We start from the raw sequence: 26,047 nt of genomic DNA, 5'->3' as shown, positions 1-26,047 counted from the left end.
CAGAGGATCAGCCCGGCCAGAGTGACACAACGCTTCCTTCCCCAGCACAGACGGCAGATCGCAATCAGCCCAGCAAGTCCACAGCAGCGTCCACTCCCAGGTCATCTTTAAAAAGGTAACACATGGCTCAGCTTTGTCATTTATTCCTTCGTTGCTCATGTCAATCTTCAAACTGTCTTTGATTACAGAATTAATCAAGTTGTCTGTCATGTTGTGGTTAACTGTTGCTATAAAAAGAAAAGAATTAACATGTTGTACTAGGTCCATCTCACAACAGAAGTGATCTCAGTGTCACCTAGGACCTAGCCTTGAGCTCCGCAGTCTCTCCTTGAATGTTCTTTAGTTCCCTAGAGTTACAATTAAATTTATGTCTAGTTATTTTCTCAGGGACTATTCAGTACCATCTGTGAAACTGCAGTGAGGAGGGGCTCCCCAAAAAAATAGGAATCTTAGTTGAGTTTCTTACTGGAACAACAGGGCTGCAGGGCTGATGTGTATCTATCTGCTTCACCAGTGTTATCAGACGTCCATGTAGACGAATGTGCACACACACACTAAACTGGTGCGAATGCCTGCTGGGTCAGCAGGACAGGGAGATTCCTCCCAGTGCACACTGGACTCCCGGATCTCCAGCTGACAGCAATAAACCTGCTTCAGATTTTACTCTTCATTTTTATAGGATGCCGTGGTTGATGTTTTCACTTGGACTTCTTTTAAAGGAGAAAGTTGGGTTAGTGGTTTTGTTGCTATTTAATCCTGGCAGCCCTTGTTTAAGGCTTTCTGATTCAAACAGTGCTGTGATGCTTTCTCTCCATGGGCTGATTTTCGAAGTTGGGGAAAGAGTTTAAATAAAACACATTGAAATTAAAAATCAGTTTGGGGTTGTACAAATGGCTCTGAAATGTCCTGCTATACTATTTGCTCAAGGATAAGAACTATGTTTATCTTAATATCCTTTGGCATATATTAAGTGCTCTAAAAATATCCTTGGCTAATTGTTGCATAAAATGAAATCGAAATGTTATATCATCTTTGCATTGTATTTTTGAGATTTGAAAACTGTGCCCAATTTTTAGAACAAACCTCAATGTTCAGATGTAAGAAAAAATTATTATTACATACATTTCAAATGGGGAAAACGGAAATTGGCCTTAAAACTCTTACAACAAATTCCACTTTCCTAAGATATCATCTTTAAAAACTCAGATCTTTTCTTCTGCTTGAAGATAACTATGATTGAAAAAAATATATTGAATACTTGAACACACTTTCTGCATCTATCTATAGCATTCTCTCTATATTCTAAGCTTTCTTTGACTATCAAGTACAATATTTACAATATATAATCTCTTCCAGTTAGCAGTTTTTATTTAGTGACCATAAGTAAAGGAACCATGGCTTTGACAATAATTCTTTTTTTTTATTTAACCTTGTCTTTTTTTTAATTAATTTATTTATTGATTAAGGTATCACATATTTGTCCTCATCCCCCCATTCCCATCCCACACCCCTCCCCACGCATGCCCCCACCCCCTGTTGTCCTTAACCACTGGTTAGGCTCATATGCTTGCACACAAGTCCTTTGGTTGATCTCTCCCCTTTACCCCACCCTTCCCTACCCTCCCTCTGAGGTCCGACAGTCTGATCCATGCCTCCTTGTTTCTGGGTCTGTTCTTGTTCATTAGTCTATGTTGTTCATTATTTCCCCTAGATGAGTGAGATCATGTGCTATTAGAAAGACAATAATTCTTAACCTGCCGGTACTGTCAGGAGGCATACTGACAAAGTAATAAGACTAGGAGGGACTGGGAATAATTAATTAATAATTATGGGTGTTATGGTGAATATAAGAGTTTTGAGAGGAGGCAAAAGAAAATCAGAGATACTTTTATCCTTAGAACTAAAAATATTAAGCATAAATCCACCAAGTCTTCTACATTGAGAGCGGCTGGCACACCTCTGCGCCGAGACTGAATGAGTCTGCAGAGGAAGAACTACCTCTCCATGCCTCGCTGTCCCCCCACCCCAACCCCTACACAAAGGGCACTCAGGGTACCCCGAGCCCCTCTCTCCTGCAGGAAGCAGGATGCAAGGGAAATGGACTGGGTGCAGGAGCTTCTTCATCCCATTGAGTGAGGGATCAACGCCATCATAAGTAGCATCATCATCATTGTTCCTGTTATTTTAATAGATCCTCAAAGGAGCATTTGTTGCTTAATGTAAGCATATTCCATGTAGAACCCCTTGGCTCCATCTTAAATTTCTATTTAGACTTCTGGTGCCTAACTTGAACATTTTTTCCCCACAGAAACATAATTCATTAGTCATTTAGTTGTGTCATTTGGCCCAAATGTGTTTTATTATTATTATTAAATAAAAAATACATCAGAAATCTGTGAAAGGTTACTTGGATTTTTAAAAAAAACACAGAATTTCTTACTTCAATGAAAAGGTCAACCCAAAAATGAATTCCAGTGTAAGTTAACCAGGTTTACAATATTTAAATGTTCAAGAGACTGACATGTCTAGACTGCTGTCAGTATTAAGAAAGCCTGTGCAAGAAAACCTCAAGAAGAGAGTATTTTAGAAAGCTATTGCTAAATGCTCTCTATTAAATGTAGGTAAATAACTTAATTGTTGATTCAAGTTAGGCCCGATTACAATAAATTAAAGGTAAATAAAGATGCTATAAATTCCTATCAGTGTTGACAGTTTTAGTACTGCTTTCTAAAACAAAGTCCTCTGTGGAGCTATGTGGAAATAAAATCAAGTGGTGTAGAAAGAATTCAATGTTCCGTATAAAAAGTATACTTTATAATGCCATTGAGACATTATTTTCCATTCTTGTGTGTGTCATTTATTTTTAAAGGGCAGAGGAAGATGAATAAAGGAAGTAATAGCAAAAGATCTTATTTTAGATGTTCTGCTAGGAAAAGAAAGCCAGAAAGAGAAAGTTAGAAGAAGCAGAAGTGAGCACGGACAGCAATCAAGTTGCAATATTTTCCTGTAGCTGCCGTCAGGTGGTTACCCTTAAGCACTTTGCCTGGCCAATGAAAGAGAAAATTACTTCTCCTTTCTCTGTTCCTTTTGCATCTTTGTGGCATGGTAGAGAATTTTGATAAAGTATCTTCATTCTTCCTGTTGACTAATAATGTGTCCATCTCTTTGTAGTTCTCCCTTCTCATTTTACAGTTTAGTTCAGAGAAGGAAGCTTCCGTTCTAGCCATTCTCTGGCAAATAACCTTACCTATGATACGTACCCTACTCGGCTCACAGAGCTAGTTTGACAATTAAATGACATAAATATTACTTGAACACGTTTCAAAAAATTTTGAAGTTATCTAATTGGAAGTGTGACTATTATTATGAATTATTCCCTGATCATTGGGAGGGCTCAAAGATTAATCCAATCATCACTAATTGGATTAATCAGCGATAGAAAGAGTGGAAACTTCTTTCTTTTCTTCCTCTCTTTCCTTCCACAGCATGTATTTAGTTAATGCAAGTATCACAAAAGGCACTGGCCATGTAGAAGAGTGTACACACAGCCAGACTTCCAGAGTTGGGAATCCAGGGGGCAGCGGAGCAGAGGATGAAAGCGTGATGGTGGAGTAGAATGGCCTAGAGATCAGTTCCAGAAACAGCACTACAACTGTATCTTAAGGCAATTAACCTGCATTTCTGAATTTGTTTCCCCATCTATAAAACAGAGATAATTTTATTATAAGGTTTAAATGAGATAAATATTTATAGATCGTAGCAGAGGGCCTAGAACATGGTAAGCTTTCTATAAATTATAGCCATTTCTATCATTCCTATCTGATGCAGACACCTGTAAAGCCCAAGGACCATGGGTTGTCTAGGAGCATATTCTGACCTCTGTAGCGTCAACAGGCCACCCATCTGCAGGGCACCCTCAGAGGAGTGTATAGTGGCCCAAACTCAAAAGCTTCAGCCAGAATGTAGGCTTCACAAATGCAGCGAGTACTAATTTAGTAATTTCTAAATTCATAAATAGTGTCCTGTGCTAATTTGGTTTTGTTCACTGCTTCCTATCCTTCTGATGGCAAAAAGGCTTTTATTTTAATCCTAGAAATTAATACTTACAGCAGCAGGATATGAGTATCATTTATAAGTATCAAAACTTTTCTGTAAGACCATTTAAAAAAAAAAAACAACTCTCATCAATATGGCATTACCAAGGAATTAATGACTGAGTTTGCAGAAAAGTAGTTCTGGATGCTGTGAAGTTCTGGACCCCCAAGGTGAGGAAGCTTTAGACCAGTGGTTCTCAACTTGGGGTGATTTTGACCCCCAGGGCACATGGCAATGTCTAAAGATATTTTTGGTTGTCACAACTAGGGAGAGGGGGCTACTGGCATCGAATGGGTAGAGGCTGAAGGTGCTGCTACTAGTAAACATCCTGCAAAATACAAGACAAGTAATTTCTAGGCCAAAATATCCAACGTGTTGAGGTTGAGAAACCTGTGCCTAGATATGAGCAGTGCATGGAGCAGACCCTTCACACAGTGAAAGCCACTGATCCTGACATCACCATAAAGGCCTTCCTGTGTAGCAGGCATTTAGTCATCTTATTTTACCAGGCACTCTCCAAGGTAGCTATTATCTCTATTTATAGATAGGAAAGTAGAGTCTGAGAAATGATAATTTGCCCGAAGACCTTCTGATGATAGAGCAACTGGGACTGAACTTCTGCTGGTCAGATTCTGAGGCCTGAGCTAACCTGCACGTGTGTGTGTGTGTGTGTGTGTGTGTGTGTGTGTGTGTGTGTGTGTGTGTTGCATGTGCCTGCATGGTGCCAGTCCTTGCTGCCCAGATTTTTACTAGTGAAGTGGCTAGTGTTTATTTTGGCTTAAGAAAAAAAATCTCCATGGCCAGTTCATCAGAGGATGCACATTTAGTACTGCACCTGTCCTCAGGCGCTGCGGCCTAGGGCTGCAGATCTGCTTGCTCTTACTTTATTCCCAAACTTGCCCAGCACCTAGGCTCACAGCCACTGGGTGCTAAGAGAACTGTTACAGACCGAGGGGCTTATTCCCTTGAACCAAGAGATTTGTACCTCTATTAAGCAGTTTTCTGTGAGAGAAATTGGAAGGTAGAAAAATAAGCAAACAACCCAAGCAACTCAGGTTAGTGTCCTGAGTCTCTGAATTGCTGGAATCAGGGAGCCATGTGGAGCAGGGTATGGTTGAAGCGGCCCTGTTAGTCACTGTTACTCATTTACTTCTTGGTGGTCAATGAACCAATGGGCCACCAATTGGCTTCTGTGTACAGGTCATGTTCCCAATGACTCTGACCGAGGGCTGCTGCTCAGAGGTGGCATCGTGGCTAAAATCCTATTAGAGGTCAAAGTTAGTTTTTGGCTGACTTGGTCCAATGACCTAGAGGAATGTGAACCTTAGGGACTGAGAAAGAACCAGTATGTTTGAACAATAGTATTTGAGTTAAGGACAGGCTTTGCAAAACTCTAGGTCAAGTTGGTAGTCAGTCCCTTGGATGCAGAATGCAGGCTGCAGGCTGGGACACTAGCATCAGAAATGACCCTTTGCCCAGAGGTGAACCTCATAGAGACAGCGCAACTTCTTTTTCCTTTTTCTTATTGATTGATGGATGAGAGAGAGAGAGAGAGAGAGAGAGAGAGAGAGAGAGAGAGAAAGAAAGAAAGGGAGAGAGAGAGAGAGAGAGAGAGAGAGAGGGATCAACTTGTTTTCCACTCATTTATGTATTCATTGGTTTCTTTTTTTGTGTACCCTAACTGGGGATTAAACCCACAACCTTGGCATATTGAAACAACATTATAACCAACTGAGCTACCTGACCAGGGCCTGACAACACAATTTAATATGAGCCCCTTTTTAACAACTAAAAAGTTCCTCTCTGTCTTCTTGTTACCAGATAAAAATGGGTTTGGTTAGGTAAGGAATAGGTTGAGAGGGAGATGGGAAGGATGAGAAGGGAAAGGGAGGGAAAAGAAAAGAAGGCAGGGGAAGGGAGCGGAGGGGAGGGGAGGGGAGAGGCTGACTGCTTTGGTTTGAGTTTTTATTTTTCTCCAGAAGGTGTGGAGGTGGACTTACCAGAAAGTAGAAGGCAGAAAACTTGGTGCACAAAGTCACTAGATACTGAAGTCCTAGAGTTCTTACCTATTTTTTGCATGAGACACAAAGCAATTCAATGAAGCCTTTTCTTAGAAAAATGTTTTATTTTCCCTTGCCAAATTTTCAACCTTTTATTTTGAAATAATTTAGAACTTATGAAAAGTTCTACCTAGATTTTCTAAATATTAACATTTAATCACATTTTATTCTCATTCTTTCTTTATGTACATATATATGTGTTTTATATGTTTGTTTATTTGTGTACATATTCTTATTATTTTCTAAATTGCTTGAGTGTAAGTTGAAGATACGGTGCTATTTAATCTTCAGATATTTCAGTGTGTATTTCCTAAAAAGCAGGACACTTTCAAAATAATCATAGTAAAACATCAAAATTGAAAAACTAATATTAATGCAATATTATTTATCAGATCTAGAGATCTCACTCAAATTTCACTAGTTGACCTAATAATGTTCTTTTTGGTGAAAGAAAAAAAAAGATTTTCTGGTCCAGGATCACATGTTGTATTGGGTTATCACATCTCTTTAGTCTTCATTTATCTAGAACAGTCCTCAGTCTTTGTTCTCCTTCAGGACTTTGATGTTTTTGAAGAGTACAGGTATGCATTAAGTAGAACTGAAAGATATGTCTGTGCATGGTTAGCTGCTGGTTATGCATATACGTGCTCTGCGTCCTTCCCAGTGTGGCATCTGGAACAGTTCTAAGTCTTTCTTTTTTAAAAAAGATAATAATACAAAGGTCATTATTAGAGATCAGAATAAAGGAAGTGAAGTGGAAACCATGCTCTTAAGAAGTTGCCATGTTAGGACACGGTGGCTTTGCAGGCCGCTTTATGAGCTCTTGCATCAAGGTCATGGTGGTAGCAGTTTCTCAACTTCCCTACAAGCTGCAGCTTCTCCATGCTCCAGGGCTTCAGGCTGACATCACTAAAGATGTCACTAAAGAGATCACTTCCTGATCTCTCAGCTTCATCCTCCCAGGCCTTCACTCCCCACAACCACTGTAATCATGTAATCCCTGATTCCCATATTACACTCTTTGTTTCTATAATTGTTATAGTGACTCTCATTTTATGATCACACTCAGACTGATACAGCTGTATTCCTATCTTTCTTTGCCTTCATGACTTTGAGGGTTTTGAAGAGTGTGCCATAGCAGGAGGCACATTACCTTGGTATGTCCAATAACCAGTAGGATTAATTTTTATTTCATATGTAGAGATTTTAAGGAAATTTTATATTTATAAATTCAACTAGTGTAGTGTTTTGCTTAAGTGTGACCTTGATAAATAATCTTTGAATAACCCAATATTGACTGTTTTCCCTGAATGGAATCTGTAGGCTTCATTGCAATTCAAATCCCATGGAAATTATTTGAAAAAGGCAAATGCCCATGGGGTTTAATATCTCCTAGAGCAGAGAGTGGAGACTCTGTGTTGTCATGTTTTGCCAGGGGCAAGCATAAGGGGAGGAACAGTAAAACAATGGCTTACCTTTGTGAAACCTTCTACACTGCACTTTTACAGGTAAGTTGATTCAGGTGGTTGTCTGTTGGATTTCTCCACTGTGAAATTACTATTACTCTTTTTTTAAAGTTAGTATGCATCTTATGGGGAGATTCTTTGAAATTCTATAATTATTTTTTTCTCATCAGAGTTTCACCCACTAGTTTTAGCATCCATTGAATATTCTTGCCTGAAAAAATTGGTAGTTTTCTAATTCCATCATTCCTTTTACACTTATTAATTGGAATATTAGTTCTTCTGTAAAATGAGGCAAATAATGTGCCCTGTCTAACTTACAAGGTTGTTGAGAGGATCAAGAGTTAAACGTAAATGTGCAGAGTAGGAGGCTTCAGAAAGGTAAGCCATTGTTTTATTGTTTCTCCCCTATGCTTTTCTCTGGCAAAACAGGACAACACAAAGAGTATCACTCTCTGCTCCAGGACACATTAACCTGTGTGAGCATTTGCCTTTTTCAAATAATTTCCTTGGGATTTGAATTGCAATGAAGCCTACAGATTCCATTCAGGAAATATTCAATACTGTATTTAGTTATTCGATAATTATTTACCAAGGCCAGACTTAAGCAAAACACTACACTAGTTGAATTTATAAATATAAAATTTCTTTAAAATGTCTACATATGTAATTTTATAAAAGTTAGTTACACCCCCACCCCCAAATTATACATTTTAACGTATTTATGTATTTGAGAAGTGGAAATCCTGCTACGTGGACAGTGATTTGCAACAAATCAGTTAACTCCTACACAGGAAAGATTTGGGGAAATGACACCAAATTATTAAGTCAGTGTAGTCTAAACACTGGACTGCTTTAGAAATAATCACAGCCATACCACAAGAATCAACTCGTTTGCCCAAACCTACCTTTTTGTTGTAGTTGTTAATCCTTACCCATGGAGACTTTTCCATTGATTTTTAGAGAGAGTGAAGGGGAAGGGGAGAGACAGAGAGAAATATCCTTGTGAGAGAGACACATTGATTGGTTGCCTTCGGCACACACTACAACCAAGGTACGTCCCCTTGACTGGAATCAAACCTGGGACCCTTCAATCCACAGGCCAATGCTCTATCCACTGAGCCAAACCAGCTAGAAGCAAACCTACCATCCTATATAATAAAGAGATAATATGCTAATTAGACCGAACAGCAGAATGACCATGCAGACGACTGTCTGGACCCAGGCTGTGAGGGCCACGGCAGCCGTGGCTGCAAGGGCCAAGCCCCTTGCATGAATTTTGTGCATCGGGCCTCTAGTCTATATATACACTGAGTGGCAAGATTATTATGATCTCTGAACGCATAATAATCTGGCCACTCAGTGTATATCCTATATAATAAAAGGATAATATGCAAATTGTCCCCTCCACCAGGAGTTCGACCAGCAGGCCAACTGCCCATGTCCCCTCCCCCTGGCCAGGCTGGCTCGACCCCACCCATGCATGAATTCATGCACTGGGCCTCTAGAATTTTAATATTTACCTCTGACTAATTTTTATCAATTGACAGTTTTTTTTATCCTTTCTTTCTTTAGCTGTAGATCTTTTGTCAGGGGAAAAAAGTGAAAGCAGAACCTAAAATTTCCTTGAGAAGTTTAGAAAATATATTACATTGAGTTATCTTTTATCTGAAACGATATGTTCCTTATAAAGCAGTAGAAATAAAATAGCCTGTATGTGTGCACACAAGTGTGTGTATGTTTAATTTTATCTCTCTGTGTGTGTTTAAGATCTTTATTATGGGGAGAATATTTATATACAAAGGAAAAAAACTAGGAAAAAACCCACAAAATATTAAGAGTCAAATGTGATAATCATTACTTTCTCTTTTTTTTCTGCATTTGCTAAATATTTTTTACCATGAGCACAAGTCACTTTTATAAGTTGAAAAAAAGAGCAATTTAAAAAAAGGAAAAGCCAGAATATATATATATAATCATATTAAATATTATTATATTTAATATATATATTAAAAAGCCCAAACAAAATTTATAAAATTCCTTGGCCTTGCCAGTACTTTTTGAACACAGTGTCTATGAGCAGCCATGATTCAGAAGCATCCATGAAGCCTGAACTTGAACTCAGGGCCTATCTATCCATTGTCCTCTAGGAGGTACTTAAGGCCTCTCTTGATTCTAAGGGTGTTTCCAGGTCCGGGGTAAAGGTGTGTGTGGACCTACGGCAAAGTGAGGGAACTTTCTGAGGCTCCATGGGGGAAGGAATAAGGTCTTTCTCACATGGATGTTCTCTGTGGCCTCTATTCCTTCCATAAGCAGAGAAAGCCAATACAGGCCATGGGCTGCTCCTATGTGGGGTGGGACCTGATCATCTTCCTTTGGGCTGCCTTATGGCTGTGAGGTAGGAGGCCTGGACTGCCTTGATGCACAGACCTGAAGCAAGTAGGCAAAGCCCTACAGTTCTTATCTATTTCCTCCTACCAGATGGCTTGCTCTTCCCCAGACATCATTATCCACAGTAAAAGTAATAGGGCTGGCTGTCTTTGTAAATAACACTGTATTGTACATGGAACTTTATATCCTAAGATTGTCTGAAATATTTTCCTGTGATAGTTTTGATATTACACTTCCAAATTATTATTATACTTATTTTCAATGATACAATGCCTCACTCATCCACAACTATTATTTTTCTAGAGGCCTGATGCATGAAACTCATGCAAGGGGCTTGGCCCTCGCAGCCCCGGCTTCATCTGGAAGGTCATCTGGAAGGTCATTTGGCTGTTAGGTCTAATTAGCCTATTATACTTTTATTATTATAGATAGCCAAACCCTGTACAATATTTAGTGGACCTTTCAAAATGGCATATACATTTAAATGGTCAAGACTAAAATTCTTATAGTACTGTTTCTTTAACATTTATTCTTAACCTAAAAATAATTGTGAGAATTCTGAATTGCTGCAGTAAGTGTTCATGAAATAATAAAATTTTCTTTAAAAAAAATTTTTAAAGTGATTTATGCTCAGGGGAAATGCAGATGCAGACTTCTTTCTGCCTAATTTATTTTAGGCTCGAGGTTGTCTCCAGTCCTGACAAAAATTAGTTTTCCTGGTCAGTCTCCTGCATCTATGGTCAAAGCCTCACAATTTTAAAGTATGAATTGGCTCGGCTTTGTCCTCTGTACATGTGATCTTTTTTCTCCCAGGAAGCTGGAATCCAGAGAGATCAGAATCTGAGGATTACTGATTCTGGTTTGGGATTTTGTGCCCTTGACCATCATCTCTCTTTCAACTCTTCCTATTCATCTCACCCTCTCTCGGTGAACTCATTGGTGGCCATGCACTTCAACACTGTCTGCACTGAGTTGTCTCAGAGTTCTCTCTCTCTCTCTCTCTCTCTCTCTCTCTCTCTCTCTCTCTCTCTTTCTCTCTCCCCCCCCCCCCCCCACTTACTTTTTCTTACTATTACTTGGTTAATTTTTGCATTACTTTAGAGAAGTGGTTTAGCACCTAAATGGCCATCTTCCTAACCAAATGAGTTATTTTTAAAACTATTTATCCACTCAAATGTATTAAAATACCTCAAGTTCATCAATCCTGGGTCTGATGCTTTGATGGTCCTAATTTGAATTTTCTTTCTAATTTTGTACACTCAGGACAACATCTTATTTTATTGTTCAAGAAAGAAGTAATCTTGTGTGTACAGGAAAACAATGTTCTTATGGGTGTTAGCCCTCCTCGTCCTTTGCGGTTTTCTATGGAACTATACTAGTAAAAGACAACCAAAGATTGCAGACATCACTGATAAGTATATTTTCATTACGGGGTGTGACTCGGGCTTTGGAAACTTGGCGGCCAGGACTTTTGATAAAAAAGGATTTCGCGTGATTGCTGCCTGTCTGACTGAAGCGGGATCAACAGCGTTAAAGGCGGGAACCTCCGAGAGGCTTCACACTGTGCTTCTGGACGTGACCGACCCAGAGAATGTCAAGAGGACTGCCCAGTGGGTGAAAGACCACGTTGGGGAAAAAGGTGAATGACGTCGGGCTGGGAAGAATGGAAGGGGTGTTGCGAAGTAATTAAAGCTAGTAATATGTGCTTGGATAGTAAGTGGCCTTTCAAGAAAATGTCTCTTAAATGCCCTCTATACACTGGAGAAGATTGGAGAAATCTTAGGATAGCCTTTAATGGTGTACATGAGAAACACAGCTCAAGTTATCCTCAGGCTTAAGATCCACTGGTGAATTTAGAACTGAGATGGACGTTGAACTTTTCCTGGCCTTCTCCAGGGAAATGCTACTCTAGCCACATATACAGAAAAGGAACTTGGGGTTAAAATCTACAGGAGAATGTGGGAATAATCCCCAAATTGTCATCTGGATACCTGAAATCTGCTTCCCACTGCAAAATGGTTCCAGAGCTTATACATTTTCAAAGGCCAACGTAGAAAATGGCCTCAGAATTTCAGTATAGGTGTCTTTGATAGTCATGGTAGAGTAGTGAGCCACTGGGCCTAATTCTGCTAAGATGGCAGCATTCTGAACTAGAGGACTTTTATTGGCTTGAATGAAGTTTGAAATATTCTCATGGATGAAGATATTTAATGGGTCCACAAAGGAAAAAACACACAAATGTTTTTCTCTATCACATCTTCATCATATAGTTGAGAGTCTATTCCTCAAAACCAATGGTTTGATAGACTCCACATAATTTTTAAAGCTTGAATTCCAAACACCTTTGCACATAATAAATGTTTCCCAACATAAATAAGCCAAGTGAATGATGGGATTTTTTTTACCAAAAATAAATGTGAGGTAGATGGATGTTGCTCTTCATCCATATAAACAGTTTATCAATATGCTCTGGCCTTGCCATCTAGAAAGGTAGAAAAATAGACCAATTTACTCTATATCAGAGATTAAAAAGCAGAAGTCCCACTGAGTATCAGCATTCGACATTCAGAACCAGAAAATAGAATAACTGTGATACTGGCTTCCAGTAACAGAAGTTCAACTATTTCAGTTCAGCCTCCCACCCTTTCTGCTGTCACTTCCCAAAACTGTAGAGTATTTCAAAGCAGGAGTATGACTAGGGGAGGAAATGACACCATTGTGAAAAGCAGAGGCTATATTTCCATTAAGGATGCCTCTACCACATCTCCTTTCCTTCCTCTCTGTTCTAGGGCTCTGGGGTCTGATCAATAATGCTGGTGTTCTCGGCGTGCTGGCTCCAACCGACTGGCTTACAGTGAAGGACTACAGGGAACCCGTAGAAGTGAACCTGTTCGGACTCATCGACGTGACCTTAAATATGCTTCCCTTGGTCAAAAAAGCTCGAGGGAGGGTCATCAATGTCTCCAGCATTGGGGGTCGTCTTGCATTTGGTGGAGGAGGCTATACACCATCCAAATATGCAGTAGAAGCCTTCAATGACAGCTTAAGGTAAAGCAAATGCTATATTAAGAAATAATAGTGGCTAAATTTATTGAATGTTTATTATGTACCAGACATTCTATTTAGTGCTTTAAATTATTCCCAATAGATAGCTTATCACAAGCATGTCAAACTCAAAGGCTAACACGGGCCAAGTAAACAAGGTTTAAGTTTATGTGGGCTGCAAAAAAAAAAAAACAAAAAAAAAAACACGTAGGTTTTTTTCAATAGAGACATGCTGAATACAAAGGGCTGAAATAAATGAGTAATCATTAACACAAAGTAATAAAACATTTTAATAAAAATTAATATTTTCTTGAACATTAACTTGCCAGACACTGAATAACTGCACAAATTAATAAGCGTAATGCAAATAAACCCATTTTTCTTGTTCTCCGAAAGTGAAATATTTCCTGTTGCGCACACCAAACAAGTCAGTCCAAGACTAATGACGTGGCCATTGGCTGCTAAAATATTCGCTGCCAGTATTAGTGTAGAGAAATGGTGCGCCTGCGCATAAGGCGCAAAAGGGAAATGAATGCAACACGATTATAGTAAATCAGTCATTAGCGAACATTGTAGTTCATTATTAATAATTATGTATAACAGGATATTGTAAAAATTAAGTTACAAAATTTTTATTAAAACATTTCTTACATACCATTATATTGGCTGGGCCACAAAAATATTCATTGTGGGCCACATGAGGCCCACGAGCCACGAGTTTGACATGGTTGGCTTATAACATCATTTTGTTATGTGTTATCAGAGAAACCCTGAGCTCAAAACAAAGTACCAATTTAAAAAATAAATGCCCTCAGTGCCCCCAAGCATGGATTTCTTTGGGTTTATAATGATTGAGATTTACTGGGCTTCTTGAATCTGTAGGTTTATGTATTTTGCCAGATTTTGGGAGTTTTCAGCTATTAATTTTTTAAAACTTTTGTTTTGTAATCCAGTCTTTCTTCTCCTTCTAAGTCTCTATAACACAAACATTAGAACTTGGGTTGTCCCACAGATTCCTAACGTTCTTTTCACTTTTTTCATTGTTTTTCTCTCTGCTGTTCAGATATTTCTAATGATCTATCTTTAAGTGCACTGACTTTCCTTCATTTCCATTCTGCTATTGAGCCCAACAAATAAATATTTTATTTGGGTTATTGTATTTTTCTAGTGGTTCAGTGGCACTTCAAAACATGGTCTTCTTCCCTCCCTTGCCTACTAACACCTGCATTTTAGAGCTCTTAAATAGCTGTCCATGCATTCTGTCCAGGTTTTGTAGCTGCATTCAGTGGGAGAGACGGGGGAAGTAATCTATCTTACTTGGAACCAGAAGCTGTCACTCTCAGTTCAAAGCCCCTAAGTTGCAAGAGGTTGTATCAATCAAGTTTCTGGTAGGAAATGGAGGCACATTAAAACTGGGTAAATGGAGCAGAGTTTACTTCAAGGACTATTGGCAAGCATGGGAGTCATGTAGTGAAATCCCAAAGGGTAGTGTAATAGCCAGGGAATTAATGACAGCGGAACATCTCTACCCACAAGACTGAAGGGAGAAGGAAGGGCAGTTTCCAAAACCTGGATGCATAGAGGCGGTCACCTTCAGTTGCGGGATAAAATTAACCAGTGTCAACATCACAGGAGTAGTAACTAGTCCAACCTCTTCCCATTGCTTCCTCTGATCTTCCTCTGGTGCTCCCAATTGACTGAACCAAACAGAAGCTAAAATACAGTTAATACAGGCAGGCCTCCCAGCGTGGAGTGCAGACACAGGGGTGGAGGGGACTAGTGGAGCAAGTGGAAGGTATCCAGTTGAGTGTGCTATGATAGGAAAGAGAAAAGATGAAATTACATACAGTCTTTTCTTCAGTTCAACCATTTATTTATTCAACTAGTTGCAGGTACATGTTAGAGTTATGATCTACACCATGGATCTAGATGTAGCTTACTAATAAAAAGTTAGATTATTCTACAGAGATTAATAGAGAGAGCAACTCCATTTTGCCATTTGATCAGGTTGCCAGGTTTGATTCTTCCAGGAAATAAACACACAAGACAATGTCAGAACAATGCTTCTTCAATGTCAATGTGCATATGAATCGCCTCGATCTTTTCAAAAATGCAGGTTTCTGATTCAGTGGGTCTGGGGCGGGTCCTGGGTTTCTGCCTTTATAACAAGCACCCAAGTGCTACCCGTGGTTGAGAGATGACACTTTGAGTAGCAAGGCCATGGAGGACCTCCATTAGTCTGCTTGGTTGCCCTTTGGTTCCACTCTCTCAGCAACAGTGTCATAATAAAATGTTAGTACACTTAGAGACATACTTAATTTTAAAAAGATATTTCAACTGAAGGGTTTGTGGGATTGCAACGCGGCTGTGCTATGCCTGAAACTAATCAGTAGAGAGTGTTTATATGTTTCAGATGGAACTTTATTGGAAATGGTGTTGTGCATGCAGGCCACAGGCCAGTGGCAGCGCCAGGAGGGCTTGGGGGCAGCTGTCCTATTGGGGAAGGGTTGGGGCTCTTTAAAGCTGTATTTGCTCAGCAACATACTGGTTTCCTACTGGTTTTACTCACCTGGTAAGGTTCATTGGATGACTTAAAGCCATTTGTCCCTCAAGGATGTTATTTTTATGAGTGGATGGGGAGGAAAGTTTTTCCATATACCCCTTTAGCACTGTCCCTTTCCAAACCCAAAAGAGATTGGAAGATAGGCGAGAAAAATACAATCAGGTTGAAAAATATCTTTTTTATTTCAATGCAAGCAACATACCCTTCAAACAATTTAAAATCAAGCTAATTTGCATTTTTGTAAAGGATACTTCAAACTAAACAATAGGTGTGTTGCTAGAAAGCAAAATGTAAGATCAATTAAATCGCATTTTGAGGTTATTGGTAAAGTTCTTAGTAAGTCTTAAGGTTGATAGAGTCTTTTGTAAAATGAATAATTACTTCCTTATATACTCCTGATAGAAATATAAATTAAATATAGGAAATAATTATTCACATAATGGTTTGCTATACACTGGGTTGCTTTAAAGAAACGGGGACCATGATTTCGCCAAAACTCTGCTGCCTGGTAAATGCATAGGTTTAGGTTTTCTGCAGTGAGATGATGAAAGAGCTTGCTGAGTGGCCTAAGGAACAGGTTAGTCAAGTCATACTGTGTTCCTCAGCATATCCTCATTCATGCTGCAGTCTCCTCACGTTCCTAGAATGGAGGTAAACTTGTCCAGCCAGACCAGTCATCAGTCAATTTCACCATAAAGTACCCTACGTACTGAAAAGAAACCTGTTCTCAGCCCAAATGCTTGTCAATTCAATGAGAGGAGGCTCAGGGGGAACACTGGGCTGGGGGTGGGTCTACCCAGGTCCCTGTCCTGTTCTGTCACTAAACCAGCCCTCACTTCACCACCCTGACCTTCAGATCTGCAAACTGAGAGGGTAGAACAAGATGCACCTTTCCAATGCACCCGATTCTGTGATCCCATGAAAAGTTTCACAAGAAAATGTCACAAACATTTTCCAAATGAACCTCCACTAAACATCATCAATGGTTTGGTGTGGTTTTTTTTTACACAGGCGGGACATGAAAGCTTTTGGTGTGCACGTCTCTTGCATCGAACCCGGATTATTCAAAACAGGATTATCAGATCCAGTAAAGACTGCTGAGAAGAAATTTGCCATTTGGAAGGACCTGTCTCCAGATATCAAACACCAATACGGAGAAGGTTACATTGAAAAATGTGAGTTTTGAGGATGGACCCAGGGTCCTAGGCAGTATGCAGGAGATTCAAACATATATTAAAAAATGAGGTTCTCATAGTAATAGGGATCTTAAATATGGATCAGGTATTCCTACTAATTCCAGTGTCATCTCTTGCTCCTCTGAGCATTTACTAAGTGCCAAGTTCTATACTGAGCATTTTATAAATTATGTGTATCATTTGCCCCTCAAAAAACCCACAAAAGCACTATAGGAATAGTAAGCAGAGTCTTGGGAAGGTGAAATGGCCTACCCAAGGCAAAACAACTCCTGATCTTCACCTCTACACAAAACTCCGCTACCATTCAATCACTCAACATTGTTCCAGGATGTATGGAGATTCCAAAACATAAAGACTTTGACTCTGACCCTTAACTAGCTTATAATCCAGTTAAAAACAAAAAGTAACCAGAAGAGACTATAAAACAATGAGACTGTACAGCACGAAGAAAATCAATTCTTTTCATCTTAGACATAACCCTATAGTCCAGAAGGGTGCTAGATGGTGTGGTCTCTAATTGCCCAAGGAATTCAGACCAAGATTTAAAAATGCTGGCTAAGAAACCTTTATGGGACAGGTCAGGTTTGAATAAAGCCTAAAGTACAGGAAGGAATTATTTGGGTAAAAAACTTTCTGGAACAGGAATGCATGGGGAGTGGAGATAGAAGAAGTAAATAAGTCCAGAGATTGAGTCAGGGATTGAGGAATAATAATAAAGATTAGATATGATGACTAACATATAGTGAACATTTACTGTGTACTTGTCCCCACTATAAGAGCTTTACATGATCTTTCATTTAAAATACTTAAATAAAAAGTAAATAGATAAAATGCCCAAATAATCCGTATGAAATAGATACCACCTTATTTTATAGAAACAGAGAAGTAAGTTGCCCAAAGTTGCCGAGTTGTAAGTGGAAGTACTAGATTTGAACACAGGTAGCCTGACTTTGCACCACACTATAATGTCAACAGGCATTAAGGAGCTAGTCGAAGTTCCTGTATCAGGATTGCACCTCCACCTCCAACTTCCTGGCCCTGCCCCACCTAACTTTATGTCACTCTATTCCTCCAAGCTGTAATCTGGCCTCTTCATCAATGGGCTTGGTAAGACAGCCAACTGTGGTAAGGTTCAAGGCCAGTAGTTCACAAGGTGGAGCAAAGACCAAGGCAGATCCACCTAGGGATGTTTTTAGAATGACTGACTCCCTCAACCACCCCACCCACTATACATACACACATACACACACACGCACACAGAGATGCAAACATATACACATATACAGGGTGTCCCCAAAAATGAATATGCACTTTTAATTATTATAAAGTCAGTGTTTATTAGCATACAGTTCATTTTCAAACTTTTAAATAATCTGCAGAAATGAATAATTTTTTTTGTCAATGCCTGTTTTCATACTCATGACCATTCTGATCCAGGCATCACTGATAACTCGAAGCAATGGAGTGGCAAACATCAAGAATCATTTTGTTCAGTATTTATGTGCCCTTGATTCTTCGACTGTTGCTTTGATTCTTCGACAGTTTTGTACCATAAACTTTATCTTTTATGTATCCCCATAAAGAAAAATGTCTAGCAGCACTTTAGGATAAATTTTCTTTGTTCAAAGTTTAGTCTGGCTTCACCCATTATTTCAAATCAGTTAAAACTGAAAAGGAGTGAAAATTAAGTGAATTATCAGCTGTTAATACACACACACACACACACATCTTTGGGGGACACCCTAAATATCAACTATAACTTCTGGTCTGACAAACCTCCCAGTGCTAACATGTCACTATAGATTTAAACCCACTGCCATTAAATACTATTCCTCACTCACCAAGTCTGAAGGTTCTAAGTAGATTCAGAAACAAAACACTCTTTTAAAAGCGTTCTCTCTACTTGATACTAACATTGATACTTTATAAATGCCTATGAGTATATCACCAACTTCCATCTCAAAATTATGTTTGCACTAGCCCCTGGTTCAAGTGTCCTGTCTCAGAAGTACCACGTGGCTTTGGGCCCAATGTTACACTGGTTGCTCTTTTTAGAGTTTTCCAAGTCAGGATTTGGAGATCAGCCAGACTCACTGTTCCGAAGTAGAACACAAATTTAAGCTCACCTTTCTTCGTTTCCCAGGCTGGAGTAATAGGAGTTTAAAATAGCCACTAAGGCTTATTAGGTAACCTCACTTAGACTCTTTGATCAACTTGTGGCTACCTAGGGCCTGAAGTTGAAAAGAAGATTTAAAATAATAGATTTCTTTTAAGAAGACACAATTCAGGTATTTTTTTTTCTTTTAAAATATTTTTATCATTTCAGAAAGGAAGAGAGAGGGAGGAACATCAATGATGAGAGAGAATCATTGATTGGCTGCCTCCTGCAGGCCTGGCTGTCGACTGAACTCGCAACCTGGGCATGTGCCCTTGACCGGAATTGAACCTGGGACCCTTCGGTCCTTCTGCTGATGCTCCATCCACTAAGCCAAACCAGCCAGGACCTCAGGTATGTTTTAAGAGCACAGGAGGCCCTCTCTGGTTTGGCTCAATGGATAAAGCATCAACGCACAGACTAAAGGGTCCTGGGTTTGATTCTGGTCAGTTGAAGGCTCAATCCCTGGCCCAGGTTGCATGTGGGAGGCAACCAATCTATGTGTCTCTCTCACATCGATGTTCCCCTCTCCTTCTCTCCATCCCTTCCACTCTTTCTACAAATCAATGGAAAAATATCCTTGGGTGAGGATTAACAACAACAACAACAACAACAAAAAGAGCACAGGAGGAATGTTCCAAGTCATTACCAATCCCTTGATGACACACCAGTCTCTTCAAAAGTATCTTAGCTCATTACTCAAACACTTCACTTACCTGAGGAGCAGGATCTCTTCAGCTTCCTGAGTCAGGGCTTTGGAGTGATGATTCTCTCTTTATTCACTGGATTATGGAGGCACATGACACATGCGTGCACGCACACACATGCTTAAGTGCACATGCATTCCCACATTTCCTGTAAACAAAGTACTCCCTCAAAACAAAACCAAAATCAAACCCATCACTCCCTGGGCTCAGGAGCCTCATATACTTTATGAAGCTTTTTTCCCTCATTGCTTTAAAGTAGTGCCTCTCCAAGTTTGGTCTCTGGACCAGTGCCATCAGCATCACCTGGAAACTTGATAGAAATGCAAATTCTTGGGCCCCACCTTACACCTGCTGAAGGTGGGACCCACCAATCTGGGCCTTAGCAAGCCCTCTAGGAAATTCTGCTATCCACTCAATTTTGAGAGCCAGCAGTCTAGAGAAAGCATTGCTGCATTATTTTCTGATAAATAGAAACCCATTACAATGGGCCTCGATTATAATGGCAAATTCAAAATTCCCACTAATGCATCTTCCCCTTTGTACCCTCACCTTTACAGACTCCTTTTCCCCTTTCGCCAAAGAGTAAATACACTTTTTCTCTTTTTACAGGTATGGACAAACTGAAGGGCTCTGTATCCTTTGTGAACGTGGACCTCTCCCTGGTGGTGGAGTGCATGGACCATGCTCTCACAAGTCTCTTCCCTAAGACCCGTTATGCTGCTGGAAAAGATGCCAAGACTTTCTGGATACCTCTGTCTCACATGCCAACAGTGTTGCAAGACTTTTTATTGTTGAAACAGAAAGTAGAGCTGGCTAATCCCAAGGCAGTGTGACTCAGCTAACCACAAATGTCTGCTGCGGGCTATGAGTTTGGCTGATATCAAGGACATACCTCCTTTTTAATTTTATTCCTTACCTAATCCAACCTGGACTCATTTAGATCATGCTTCTTTTGATAAATGAAGAGATCCCACCATCCCTGGTGATGTCCCAGAGTCCCTTCTCAAGCCTTCCTTGAAAAGAAGGGCAGGGATGGCATATCACAAAGAAGGGCAGGAATGGTACCTCCTCAATATTTAGGCTTTGCCTGTTTGGTCTGATGTAAGAGAAATTAAAAGGTTTCCCCATCCAAAATGATATTTACCACAGCTTAACCCATACTCCCCACTCCCATTCCTAAATGTTTAATATATGTCCCTTATCAAAATGTTCGGAGATAAGGAGACTACTTTCATAAGTGGGTTAGATGTGTTCTGTTATCTTACTGAGAATAAGACTCTGAAGGACTGGAACTCCGTTCTGTAAGCTTTGATGGGGCAGGAGAAGAAGGGTTAGGAAGTGTTATGTGTCTGGTATAAGCTAAAGGGCAGTGAACAACACTAGGGAGGACTGGAAATAGGAGGGAAGGAAAAGGAATAGAGGACTGAAAAACAGAAATGGGTATAAAAGTGGAGGCAGGGAGATTCCAAGGCAAGGCTTCCTATCCTAGAGGGGACTAGGGAGGATGAACAGCCCATTCAAGGACACCGTGAGCGCCGATGCACACACAGCTGTCTGGAAGAGAAGTGGTAACAACAGAGTAACCAACCATTCCAAAAGAACAAAAATGTAGGGAATATGTATGTTTATTCTGGTGATTGTAAATAGAACAAGACTAAAGATACCTGATGTAATTTATATCTGAGGTGGTTGGAAATCTGCATTTGAATGGTCTCTGAAGCCCCATGAAGATATAGAACTAAATTAATGACTCTTTTTACAGCTATACTGTGAGCAGCTCTGCTCCTTGCTCATATTTATGGTTCCAAATTGGATTGGCCCTAGACCCACACACCATCCAAAAAAAATGGTTCTCTAAATGGATGCTTCCCCAGATTCTAATATCCATATCACTCACAAAGTTTTGCTGAACATTTACATAGAAATGCATAAAATGTCAGAATTCAACATTTGTTGCAGAATCATATAGAGTGAAAGAGCCAGAGAAATTATCTAACACACACACACACACACACACACACACACACACACACCACTTATTATGAAGAGAATATTTAAATCTGCAGCTTAAAATCATGTCCATTTAAATATATCAGTAATTCTGTCTATTATCATTTACCTTCTGGAAACATCCGCCTATGAGGCAATGTCTTCCTTTCAAGTGTACAACATATCTATGACTTTGAAAAATCAAATTACCAATGGTATCAGCCCACCTGGATACATATGTCATGATTTTGAAGGAAGATACACTCATCATTTTTGCATGAAAATGAAGAAAAACACAGCAAGATCAGGTAGAAGAATTCTCAGGCAAAGTTAGCTAACCTATTGTCACTACCTACCTGTGAAGTCATCCCCTGCTTGACCCTGGCCCTAAAGACAGTTCATCTGTTTATCTCTGAAAACTTCTGATTACATTAACCACCTATGGGTTAGGCGACCCTCACTCAATTTGTCCTTGGAACAGAAGTTCATCAATGTTGTTTGCTGTGGCTCCTTCTTCTCACCTTGAATTCCCAGACCTTGGTTTCATTTTACTGCTTTAAAAATGTCTGGCCGAAACAGGTTTGGCTCAGTGGATAGAGCGTCGGCCTGCGGACTCAAGGGTCCCAGGTTCGATTCCGGTCAAGGGCATGTACCTTGGCTGCGGGCACATCCCCAGTAGGGGGTGTGCAAGAGGCAGCTGATCGATGTTTCTAACTCTCTATCCCTCTCTCTTTCTCTCTGTAAAATAACAATAAAATATATTTTTAAAAAAAATGTCTGGCCTGCTGCTCTCTGACCTTCCAGGGCTCCAGGGCTGCCAAGACTTTTAGAATCTGAGAGATCCTCCTTTGCTGAATTTCAACCAGTCTAGTCCTGTTTGGGGGCCTACCTAATAGTGTTATATCCTTTGTTTTGCCTGGACCTGCTTTCTTTGCTCATTTCTCCCCGTAGTTACAATTGGTAACTCCCAGTTTCATCTAACCAAAGAAAAGTTCTACTTAAATGAAAGCTTCCCAATATGATAGCACCGCAAAATAAAACCAAATATTTTCACCCACAACTTTCAAAGCTTTTAAAACTAAATGAAAAGGTGGATGTTTGGAGTATAACGGCATAAGTCTCAACAGAAGCACAAGACCAGAGAGAGAGGTGGAAGGGACATCAGAAAGTCGCTGCACAGGAGTCTGAGGTGTGCGTTCCTAGACTTCTCTCCATCTTGCCATTGCTAGTGTTCTTCTCTGTGCTCTTGGGAAAATTATTTTTCTCTGTAATATTTTTGGAGACACATGTGCTGGGAATTCTGCTAAGCACTGGCCTGCAGTATGGAACACAGTGGATATGGTCCCTTCCTTCACAGAGCTTACTACCATCCAAAGGCTGGAAGCCACTACTCAGGATGCCTTGGAGGAGCTTCTCCAGGAATCCGTGACCAGGATGAACGGAGATGCTGTCTTCTACCACCTCTAGCTTGGGGGATCCCTCCTCATTTATTTTGGAGGAACCAGGATAATTTCCTGGACTCTCCTTCTGATCTGATCTAAAAATCCACCAGTGTCCTGTATCTGGACACCCACAATGTAAACAGATCTGCAGTCTCTAGCTCCTTTGCCCCAAATATGCTTTCCCAGTCCAGCACCAACACTGTTAATTTTGTCCCCTAAGGAGATCTCAAGTCCCTCTACTTCTCATCACCTTCAGTGCAATCATCTCTTCAAGCTTCCGTCATCTCTTATCTCAATGTAGCATATTCATCCCTGTGTACCTTCAATGATTTTCCCTCACAGTCAGAATTGTTCAAAATTAAAATCTGATCATTCTACTCTTCTCCTCACCACCACTTTCTGAAACCCTCCAATGTGTTCCCATTGCACTTTGGCTAACGACGAAAATGCATACTATGCACTACATTGCCCTAGCACTCCTCACTAGCCTCATTTTATTTTTTTAAATATATGTTATTGATTTTAGAGAAGAAGGAAGAGGAGAGAGAGATAGAAACATCAATGATGAGAGAGAATCATTGGCTACCTCCTGCACGCCCCCCACTGGGGACCGAGCCCGCAACTCAGGCATGTGCCCCTGGCCGGAATCGAACCCAGGACCCTCCAATCCACAGGCTGACGCTCTATCCACTGAGACAAACCAGCTAGGGCCTCACTAGCCTCATTTTAGGCTGCTCTCCTCATTTTGCCACCTCAGGCCTTTGCCCATGATCCTCCCTGGAATGTTCTAATTTTACATGCTTGTCTAGTTTCCTCCTCCTACAGATCTCATCTTCTTCCTTGGAGAAGCCCATACAATTCCAAATTCTGACCACTACCTTTTCATCCCAGCTAGGTTCCCATCTTATACATTCCACTGTGTCCTATAATTTACACTTACCAAGTCTGTAATTATTTGTGTGGTTAGTTTATATTAGTCTCCCCTATCAGATGTTAAGTTCCACGAAATCAGGAACCATGATGCTTTGCTTATTTTTGTATTCCCTTGCCTAACACACTTGGCACATACACCAGTGTCCAATAAATATTTGTTGAATGAATTCAGAAATCAGCATATATCAACCTTTCTGACGAAGGGGCAATCTATCACTTAAGATCAAGCTTGCCAACCTCATTAGTTGTGCCATCAATGTGTCAGTTCACTTAAAATCCTGTAGCTTCCTTAAGCCTTTGAGTACTTCTACAGGGACTCCTTACCTATGGTTCCTCAGAGACTATTCGGTGTTGCCATAGTGATTTCTCATGCCCTGCTAGTCCAGAAACACTGTGACGGAGCCTCCCTCCATGGTGAGCCGTCTGGGACCCAGTGGTCACAGAACAAAGAGCTTCAGGGATCATTTTATCCATTTCTCTGTCTGTGGACAGGACATGGCCAAGCCATCCAGGCTGAAGAAAATCTCTTCAATTTAAAATCTCCCCAGAGCCGAAACCGGTTTGGCTCAGTGGATAAAGCATCGGCCTGCGGACTCAAGGGTCCCAGGTTCAATTCCAGTCAAAGGTATGTACCTTGGTTGCGGGCACATCCCCAGTAGGGGGTGTGCAGGAGGCAGCTGATCGATGTTTCTCTCTCGTCCATATTTCTAGCTCTCTATCCCTCTCTCTTCCTCTCTGTAAAAAAAATCAATAAAATATATTTTAAAAAATAATAATAAAATAAAATCTCCCCAGAAATTCCATAACTTCTTTGGGCAACCCAGCCCTTATTTAATGAGGAGAACTTGTAAGAAAAGTGATCAATTTGGTATCTTTTCCATACTATTAATCTCAATAATTCTCAAGAGCATGAGAGATTACAGTCTCATTGGTGGAGGAAATAGCTAAATATTCTCAAAATGAAAAGCTTTTTAATATCTATAAATCAATTGTGACAACTTAAACTCAGGCACAGTTTATGAGGATGAGGGAGGGGAGAAGGGAGGAAGGAAGGGAAGGAAAGAAAAATTAGTGGGTTTTAAAACCCAAAATGCTTTCTTAAACTTCATTCAGGGTGTGGAGCCATCCTAAATGAAAAACTCTGAAATTCTGAGTGTTGAAAGCATAAGTCAAGCCTCCTGGCCAGTGATCCCCAGCTTCTGCATGCTCTTGGATCCTTGAGAAAAATGATAACCAGGGTATATAGGCACTTCTCATTCTCCTACTCACTTTCCACCTCTTGCTGCTAACACCCTTTTAACAAATAGGGCGTTTCTTCATGAGCAGAAATGTAAACAGGTATCTCCATACTTTACAAATTCCAACGTACATTCTGAATGAAATAAATAAAAGTGTCTGGTCAGGAAACTCTCTAAGCACTCAAGTCTTCCTTGGGAACCCCTACTCCCACCAGCCACTTCACCTCCAAAGTGGAATGGAATCTGACTGAGTTCTGTCCCTGAGAGGAGCACTTGTCATTGATTTAAATGAAGACACAAAGGCAGGTTTGTAAACCCACCACGGGAATACATGAGGTGATAGAATCTGGATCTAAAATGTTTCTGTGAGTTCTAACCATGGATTAACAAGATGGAATGATAGAGGGGGAAACCCAGGGCTTTGCTGTGGCTCCCAAAAAAAGCAAGCATGGGATTCAGAGCCACATCGTGGAAATGACTGAGATATTTTATGCAATAGTCACTCTAAGTGAGTCAACAGAGTGATGCAATGCTATGATGTAACTGCCTACCCCCGACCCTGTCCCTGCAAGGAAAAAAAAGAAAGCAAATGATGCTTTGATCTTGGTTTAAATTTTAAACTAGCAACATATAGAGCAAGGTTGGTGATGGTTATGTGCACTTGCAACTGCTCAGAGCATGGTAAACTTTTGCCATTGCTGCTGGGAAGCTCGCTCTCATGTAGCCACAGACATTCCAGAGAGGGTGGCCAGAAGATCAAGGTTACCTGA

General features: G+C 40.2%; 1 protein-coding gene across 1 annotated transcript; it reads left to right on the top strand.

Moving 5' to 3' along the window:
- On the top strand, positions 1–22,400 carry DHRS9 (dehydrogenase/reductase 9). The gene is made up of 5 exons (XM_079783147.1): positions 1–115; positions 11,273–11,648; positions 12,799–13,057; positions 16,629–16,792; positions 20,285–22,400. Exons 2-5 carry the CDS (start codon positions 11,330–11,332, stop codon positions 20,506–20,508), a joined length of 966 nt encoding a protein of 321 aa, XP_079639273.1. The 5' UTR covers positions 1–115; positions 11,273–11,329; the 3' UTR covers positions 20,509–22,400.
- Positions 22,401–26,047: the final 3,647 nt, after the last annotated feature.

This window comes from Cnephaeus nilssonii (genome assembly GCF_951640355.1).
Source record: "Cnephaeus nilssonii genome assembly, chromosome: 10".
NCBI lineage: Eukaryota > Metazoa > Chordata > Mammalia > Chiroptera > Vespertilionidae > Cnephaeus > Cnephaeus nilssonii.
The sequence above is the reverse complement of the archived record's forward strand: the minus strand, read 5'-3'. Positions and strand labels throughout refer to the sequence as shown.